Source organism: Gekko japonicus, unplaced genomic scaffold (genome assembly GCF_001447785.1).
Source record: "Gekko japonicus isolate JY-2015 unplaced genomic scaffold, Gekko_japonicus_V1.1 scaffold2942, whole genome shotgun sequence".
NCBI classification, from domain to species: domain Eukaryota; kingdom Metazoa; phylum Chordata; class Lepidosauria; order Squamata; family Gekkonidae; genus Gekko; species Gekko japonicus.
Window position 1 is genome coordinate 159,760 of NW_015160315.1, and position 8,995 is coordinate 168,754.

The 8,995-nt window shown below is 54.3% G+C and overlaps 1 protein-coding gene across 1 annotated transcript in view; it reads right to left on the reverse strand.

Moving 5' to 3' along the window:
• LOC107115183 overlaps positions 1-6,320 on the reverse strand; it is a 69,038-nt gene extending 62,718 nt beyond the window's left edge. The window contains exons 1-4 of the mRNA XM_015416820.1: positions 5,521-6,320; positions 1,953-2,067; positions 1,712-1,842; positions 242-447 (exon numbers count right to left, since the gene is read on the reverse strand). Of these exons, the coding sequence (XP_015272306.1) occupies positions 242-447; positions 1,712-1,842; positions 1,953-2,067; positions 5,521-6,043 (975 nt within the window). The 5' untranslated portion in view covers positions 6,044-6,320. The remainder of the gene's footprint in view (positions 1-241; positions 448-1,711; positions 1,843-1,952; positions 2,068-5,520) is intronic.
• Between the last annotated feature and the right edge of the window lie 2,675 nt (positions 6,321-8,995).

The window sequence follows — 8,995 nt, forward strand, 5'->3', positions numbered from 1 at the left end:
TATATATATATATGTTAGAAATGATTTGGAAAATATTTGAACACCTTGTCTTAAAATATTTAGTCATCACGTTAAAATAAAACGTTCCATAATCAATTTTTTTTCTTTTCTTTTTTCAATTTTTCCAATTTTCCGGAAAAAAACAAAAAAAGGCTTCAGGAAAAAAACGGGAAAAAAAACGTTTTTTCCCCGAATTTTTCCGGTTTTTTTCCCGGGCCTTCACATCTCTATGTGTGCGTACCTGGTGAAATTTCCCAAAGAACTTTGGCAGGAGGAGGATGAAGGGCAGCCCCACGGTGACAACCAGGGCCAGGGGCAGGGAGACCCACAGCATCGTGGCGTAGAGGAAGATCCCCCGCATCAGGTACCACATCAGCAGGCTCAGGTCCCCCGAAAGGGCTTCGCTCACGCTCTCCGTGTCCGAGGTGATGCGGGACGTGATGTCTCCTGGAAGGAAAAAGCAAGTCAGTCAGGGTAGAGAAAAGGGGGAAGGAGACCAGGACAAGGCTCACGAGAACGAGAGGAGACAGCTTGGAAGAACCCAAGAAAAGGGCTGTGTACAAAAAAGAGGCCCATCAGTGGCTATTAGCCACCAGGATACTCGGTCTGGGCAGGGCCGGCTTGCTCACTAGGCGAACTAGGCGTTCGCCTAGAGTGCCCCGGCCCTTAGGGGCGCCAAACTGCATCCACCCCCCACCAAAAGCGCCCCCTGCTGGCTCTGACAAGGGCGCACGGGGGGAGGCAGAAGGGATCCTCGCCCAGGGTGCAAAATATGCTGGGGCCGGCCCTGGGTCTGGGGCAGTGACGCTCTGTATTCTTGGTGCCTGGGGGGGAATGGTGGGAGGGTTCTGGAGTTCTGGCTCCACTGGTGGACCTCCTGATGGCACCTGGTTTTTGGCCCCTGTGTGAAACAGAGTGTTGGACGAGATGGGTCATTGGCCTGATCCAACATGGCTTCTCTTACGTTCTTATGTCTGGGGCAGTGATGCTCTGTCTTCTTGGTGTCTGGGGGACAACAGCGGGAGGGCTTCTGGAGTTCTGGTCCCACTGGTGGACTTCCTGATGGCACTTCCTTTTTGGCCACTGTGTGACACAGAGTGCTCAACTGGATGGGCCATTGGCCTGATCCAACATGGCTTCTCTTATGTTCTTATGTCTGGGGCAGTGATGCTCTGTCTTCTTGGTCCTGGAGGGCTTTTGGAGTTCTGGCCCCATTGGTGGACTTCCTGATGGCACCTGGTTTTTGGCCACTGTGTGACACAGAGTGCTCAACTGGATGGGCCATTGGCCTGAGCCAACATGGCTTCTCTTATGTTCTTATGTCTGGGGCAGTGATGCTCTGTCTTCTTGGTCCTGGAGGGCTTTTGGAGTTCTGGCCCCATTGGTGGACTTCCTGATGGCACCTGGTTTTTGGCCACTGTGTGACACAGAGTGCTCAACTGGATGGGCCATTGGCCTGATCCAACATGGCTTCTCTTATGTTCTTATGTCTGGGGCAGTGATGCTCTGTCTTCTTGGTCCTGGAGGGCTTTTGGAGTTCTGGCCCCATTGGTGGACTTCCTGATGGCACCTGGTTTTTGGCCACTGTGTGACACAGAGTGCTCAACTGGATGGGCCATTGGCCTGATCCAACATGGCTTCTCTTAAGTTCTTGTGATGCCTCCTCTACTCAGGGTCAGAGTCAGGCCTGCAGGGGGCAGGGGTCTTTTACCTGTGCGGTTAGTGTGGAAGAACCCGATTTCCTGGCGCAGGATGGAGCTGAAGGTGGTGCTCTGGAGGCGGGTGTGGAGCCGGTTCATGGTGGCATTGTAGAGGCAGTCGCAGAGAAACTCAGTCACGGCACTGAGGGAGGGGAGAACAAAAAGGCCGGTCGGTGGCCTCCCACCGACATCAACCACCTTTCTCCTTCCCGCTCCAAACCTGCCACCCCAACTGCTCCATCCTCTCCCTACCTGCCCACCGTGAGGAGAAACATCATCCAAAGTGCTTTCTCAAAGACAGAAGAGTCGCCCTTGGTCACGATCCAGTCAGTCATGCGTCCTGTGTAGTAGGGAACGGCCATCTCCCCTGGAGAAGAAAGGGACAGCCCTCAGGACTCCAGGGTTCTTTGGGTGGGGGGGAGATGGGATGAGAAACTAAACTTGAGAAGCGAAGTAGGAGGTCGGAGAGGATTTGAACCTCCGGAGGTAAACGGAGAGGAGCAGGAATTCAAGACGGAGCCATTCCGCCAGGCCTTCGGCTGAGGCAGTGGACGTCCACCTATGGCCTCCGTGAGGTTTCTGTCTCCCATCCAATAATAATAAGAAGAAGAGGTTGGATTTATACCCCGCCCTTCACTACCCAAAGGTGTCTCAGAGCGGCTTACAAACTCCTCTCCCTTCCCCTCCCCACAACAGACACCCTGTGAGGTAGGTGGGGCTGAGAGAGCTCTTGACAGAAACTGCTCTTTTTCAAGAGCAGCTCTTATCAGAACTGTGGCTTGCCCAAGGTCATCCAGCCAGGTGCAAGTGGAGGAGTGGGGGAATCAAACCCGGTTCTCCCAGATTAGAGCCCACCCACTTAACCACGACACCAAACTGGCTCTTTCACAATAACGGTTGGCTTATTATTATCTATTACCAACGAGCCAGGGAACCTCTCACAGCCAAGCCAACTTCTGTTTTGAGCTGTGACCACGATTTGAATGTTTACTACTACGTTTTAATTTTTAACTGTGTTTATTGAATTTGGTATGTTATTTACCCACACTGAGCCCACTTGCGGGGAGGCAGGGCTATACATATCAATGAATGAATGAATGAATAAAATTATTCATGTATATGCTTTATTTAGACCCTGCCTTTTTCCAGAATGGGGGACACAAAGCGGCTTACGCCATTCTCCTGTCTTCCATTTTATCTTCACAACCACCCTGTGAGGTAGGCTAGGCCGAGAGTGTGGGACTGGCCTGAGGTCAGCCACTGTACTTCAACGGCAGAGCAGGGTTTCGAACCTGGGTCTCCCTTACCCTCGAATCTAGGACCGAGATGAACTCTGGATGAAATTTCATTCAAAAATAAGTCCGTTCGCCTGACATGGATTTGCTTCTGGATCATTGGAGTCCGTCCCTCTAAACTAACATCTCTCCTCCACACAACGTATAAATAACCTCAGGTGGGCACCCCTGCTGGTCTACAGTAGAACAGCAAGACTCGTAAGAACACAAGAAGAGCCTAGATTTCACACGTATTGCGCAGCTCCCGGCAGGGCGGCTGGGGAAGCGAAAGGGAGGCATGCCTCCACGATCAGTCCTTCCCCAGCCGGTGTTCTTTCCACCTTTCTATTTTTCTCTCTTTCTCCCTTCCTTCCTTCCTCTCTCTTTTCCTTCCTTCCCCCCTCCCTCACTTCCCCACCTATTTGCTTTCTTGGTTTCCCTTTCTCTCTTTCCACCTCTTTCATTCTTTCTTTCCACCCCTCTCTCTCTCCGACAAATCTATTGATTTCTTGTCAAATTCACACCCCGCCCTCCCCGCAAAGTGGGCTCGGGGAGGCTTCCGGTAACATAAATGCATGATAAAAACATGCATAATACAAATTAAAACATTCATAATACAAATTAATGCATAATACAAATTAAAAATAATACATTACAATGGGCTGGCAGCGCTTAAAATTCAATCAGAAGGAATGCCTTCAGATGGATTCCCAGCTTCCAGCATAAAAGTGCTTAGATGTTATTCTGCTCGTCAACTCTTATGGCAGCTGCTCGATGATGGCTTTGTGGGCCTTGCACTGCGGCGGCAGCCCCTAATTATACGCCTGGTGGAAGAGCTACGTCTTGCAGGCCCTGCGGAACTGCGAAATACCATTAGCAAACCAGTAAAGATCATTGGACAAATACACATTGTTATCAATATCTGTTTTAACCCCTTTTGTTTTTATTTTTGGCAGTCTCCTTTAATGTTAACAAAAACTTTTGTTTCATAAGAACATAAGAGACGCCAATGTTGGATCAGGCTAAAGGCCCATCCAGTCCAACACCCTGTGTCACACAGTGGCCAGAAATACCAGGGGCCATCAGGAGGTCCAGCAGTGGGGCCAGGACACCAGAAGCCCTCCCACTGTCCCCCCCCCAGCAATATTTGTCTTGCGGCTCTCAGACATCTGATGTTTATTCTACATGGCTCTTACGTTGAGCACGTTTGGCCACCCCTGGCCTAATGGATCAGACCGGTGGTCCATCTAGTCCAGCATCCTGGACATCCGACAACAGGAAACAGAGGCCGAGGGTGTGCCAGGAGTGTTCAGGAACTGGAATGACAGGGCCAAGAGTGGAATGACAGCCCCAGGGTGTGCCAGGAGTGTTCAGACACTGGATATTCAGACACTGTGCCTGAACACTGCTGCTCCACCCTAGGGCCGTCATTCCACTCCGTGGCCTGTCATCTCAGTGCCTGAACACTCCTGCTCCACCCTGGGGCTGTCATTCCACTCCATGGCCTGTCATCTCAGTGCCTGAGCACTTCTGTTACTCCCAAAGGCTGTCATTCCACTCCGTGGCCTCTCCTTCCATCCCCAGAGTAGTGTATTTGGGCCCAGAGACCCTAATGGAAAATCCATTCTGCATTTTTATTGCAACTCTACTTGTACTCTAATGTTTTCTAATGGAGCCCATGCAAGTCAATTGGCATTCTGGCTCCCATTATTTCCAATGGGTCTTCCAGCGTCTCAAATTGTTTCCAATGGGCAATCCTGTCCTTCCTTTTAGTACATCCCGGACTTGATTCCACCTGTATTATTATTATCAGCAGGGCCGGCTCACTCACTAGGCGAACTAGGCGATCGCCTAGAGCGGGACGGCCCTTAGGGGCACCAAACTGTACCCGGCCCCGTACTCTGGGAGTTTCTTGATTATTTGTGTTTTTCATTCTTCCTAAAATGAAAATTCGTGGGCGCACGGGGGGGGGGGGGCAGAAGGGATCCTCGTCTAGGGTGCAAAATAAGCTGGAGCCAGCCCTGATTATCAGTTTGTGGAACTCACAGCTACAAGACTGTGCGACAGCCGTAAACATCACTTGTCTTTCAAATACAGAGAGCTGGCTGAACTTAGAGCGGGTGCTTTGGGAAGAGTGGGTGCTGTAAGAACTCTATTCTCTGGATGAATTGGAGGGGGGGCTGAATATCACCACCGAATTAGGCTCAGGAGGTCCCCCCTCCCAAACTGACACCCGCCACGCAGTGGTCCCTCTAAGCTGAGTTAGTGTGAGCTAGCTCAGTTTTTTAGCCTCTGGCTCACAGATCTTTTTCTCAGCTCAGGAAGGGATGGCTCCAGAGCACACTGATTTAACGCAGCAGCCAAATTGCTCGCTCAGAACTTTAATGCCAGTCGCTCATAAAGTAGAATTTTTGCTCACAAGACTCCACAGCTTAGAGGGAACATTGCCCACCAGCCCCAGGATCCTGGGGACCCCACCAGGCAATCCTTGGACCTTGGGAGCTGGGAAAGGTCCCATGACGGGAAAGGGGGACGCGCACACTTACCCAAAGAGGAGACCACCATGAGACCACCCATGGCCACGAACCGCAGCACATCCGGCCTCATGCAGGAGAGGAGGCGCCCAAAGGACGCCGAGGGTCCCTTCCCGCCCCCTCCTGGGCTGGGGGGCTCCTGGAGATGCCACAGGCAGGCAGCGGCGCCCACGACGAGGTAGCTCAGGGCGAAGACGTCCGCCCGGCCCCAGGTGTGCGCCAGCTCCGAGGCGCCCCCGTTGGGCAGGAGCAGGTACTGCAGGGTGGCAAAGGAAGGCACCAGGAAGCTGAGGAGGAGCGCCGCGGGCATCAGGGCATCTCGCAGCGCCCCGGGGAGCCCGTGCCCGCCACGGCAGCCGAGGGCATAAGCCGAGAGGGTCAGCACCGGGCAGCGCACCAGGGCGGCGGCCCAGCAGCGCACCAGGGGGCTCCCCCAGGGCGGCTGGAGCGCCAGCCCCGCCAAGCGCAGGGCGAGGTAGTCCAGCAGCGCCACCGCCGCGATCCAGGCACAGGGCACCGCCAGGCCGGGCTTCATCTCTGCCGGCAAAAGGCCGCGGTCGGCGCCTGGAGATCCCGGCTTTGCAAAGTTTCCAAAAACAGCCGCTGTCGCAGCTCCCTGCCCAAAAAGGTGGGGGGGGAGGTGGATCTGCAAAAGCAGGCGCCGCCTCAACAGTCTTCAGAAGCGGAGCTGCTGCTGCTGCAGCGCTTGCACCCGCCTGGCGAGTCCGAGCCACTCACTCACTGCAATCCGGCTTTCCGCTTTGGAAATTCTCCCCCAACTGGAGGCGAAGCGGCGCAGGACGGAGCAGCCGCTAATCGGCGCTAAGGGAGCGAGTCGCGCGCCCTCTGGCGGCCGTCCGCCGCACTGCGCCTCTCGGCAGACGAGAAAAAAAATCCCCTTTCGGGCCGCTAATTCTGTCTCGCCGCCTTTTGGGGGAAATCGGGATCGATACAAGGGGGGGGGGGGGGGGGAGGAAAAGGGGAAAGGGAAAGGGAGTGGAGGGATCGCTCCTCTCCTACCCTCCGGTGCCTTCCTGGCTGGGAATCCCCTTCCAGCCTCCTCCGGGCTTCTAAGAATAGAGGCCGTTTCTGGGAACTTGAAACCGAAAGTAGCTAAAGGAGGAAGGGGGGGAGGGAAAATAAGGCACGTGGGAGGAAAAGAGCCGGAGGGGAAGGGGGGTGGCGTGGAGAGTTGGCAGCCAGCGAGTCTTTTTGTTTCTCCCGACAGGTTAGCCGCGTGTGCGATGACAGGCAGGGAGGGTTCAGGCGGTGAGGCAGTTTACACAGTGGTTAGGGTGACTGATTGGGGGATTGAGTTTTGCTGTCAAGTGTGTCCCCCACCCTCCAGTTGAACCAAAACAGATGATAACCAGGAACTAAGCTTGTCATTCTTTTGATCTGTTAAAAAAAATGTGTCCGCACTAGTTTGCATGCGAATTTAACAAACCACTCCTGTGTAGACAATCCCGATGTAATCCCCTTTCATCATCTGCCGAAGTGCCTGCGCAGGAAAGCTCACACATTGAATAAAACTTTGTAGTGGTTAGAAGCATGGACTCTAATCTGGGAGAACGGGGTTTGATTCCCCACTCCTCCACTTGCAGCTGCTGGTGTGACCTTGGGTCAGTCACAAGTTCTCTCAAGAGCAGTTCTGGAAAAGAGCTCTCTCAGCCCCACCTACCTCACAGGCTGTCTGTTGTGGGGAGGGGGAGGGAAAGGAGATTGTAAGCCCCTCTGAGCGAAGGGCGGGGTGTAAATCCAATCTCTTCTTCTTCTTCTTGAAGGTTCCACTGGACTCTTAACTTTGTTCTCTTGTTTCAGACCAAAATGGCTACCCACCTTGATCCATCTTTATGGCGACTCCATCAGGGTTTCAAGGCAAGAGACTTAACTGAGGCGGTTTGCCATTGCCTGGCTCTGAACGGCTTCCTTGATGAAACTAAGTCCGAGTCCAGGGGCAACTTTAAGACCAACCAAATTATATTCCTGGTATAAGATTTCTTGTGCACACATAACCTGGAATAAAACTTGGTTGGCCTTCAGGCTGCTGCTGGACTTGAACTTTATTTTGCTGCTTCAGACCGACCCAGCGACCCCACCTGAATCCTTCTTCCTTGGTGGTCTCCCAGGGCCAACCCTGCTTAGCTTTCAAGATCTGGGAAGACTGGTGTTGAACTAGGAGCGGGGGAGAGCCCAGTTCAAATGCCCCACACTGCAAGAAAGCTCTCTGGGTCGCCTTTGGTCAATCAGCCTCTCAAGGTCTAACTTACTTTAGAGAGCTGTTGTGAGGATAAAACTGATGTATGGCGGGAGCTTCTTAGAGGAGGAGGAGAAGGAGGAGGAGGAGATTGGATTTATACCCCGCCCTTCATGACCCAAAGGAGTCTCAGAGCGGCTTACAAACTCCTTTCCCTTCCCCTCCCCACAACAGACACCTGGGGAGGTAGGCGGGGATGAGAGAGGTCTTTCAAGAACACCTCTGAGAGAACCATGGCTTGCCCAAGGTCATCCAGCAGGTGCAAGTGGAGGAGTGGGGAATCAAACCCGATTCTCCCAGATTAGAGTCCGCGCACTTAACCACTAGAGAAGAGAGGGATTTATACCCCGCCCTTCACTACCCAAAGGAGTCTCAGAGCAGCTTACAAACTCCTTTCCCTTCCCCTCCCCACAACAGACACCTGGGGAGGTAGGCGGGGATGAGAGAGGTCTTTCAAGAACACCTCTGAGAGAACCATGGCTTGCCCAAGGTCATCCAGCAGCTGCAAGTGGAGGAGTGGGGATTCAAACCTGGTTCCCAGGGGAGGCCAGGCGGTTTTGTGTTCCAGATCGCAGTGCCAAAATACCAAACTCCAAGCTTTCAGTGGGCCTGGGGCCAGGGCCAGCTCACCCACTAGGTGAACTAGGCATTCGCCTAGAGCGCTGGGCCCTGGATGGGGCACCGGGCCCTGGATGGGGGCACCAAACTGTCCCCCCAAAAAAGCCGGCGTGCGCCCACTGCGGCACACGTTGAGGAACTCCTCTTGCAGGAGGGTGGCCTCTGCCACGCTGCCACCACACCGAGGCCAGGGACTCCTGGGACCGTCCCGGTTTGGGGTCGAATTTCCTTTCCCCACCGCCTTCCCAAAGCCGGAGCTGGGCTGCGCTCTCTCTCGCGGGTGGGCGGGCGGCCCCTCACTCCCTCCGCCAGGTTCCAGGTGTGCCCAGCCGGCTTATGTAAGCAGCTGCAGGTGGGCGGCGAGCGCCCAGTGCCAAGAAAGGCAGCTCTCGCACGTGACTCAGCCACTGCGGCGGTTGCAGGGCTCGGCCGGGCGGCTGGCTCACGAGGGGTGGCCATGAGCCGGCATGCTGCTTCCCTTGGCTCGGGGAAGCAGAAACTGGGCTGCGGGGGTGGCCATGTGAGCCCCCCCTGCACCGCTGGGTGCCCTCCCCACGCTTTTGGGGCCGAAGCCACTGCAATGCCCCCCCCACATCCACCCCACATGCACTG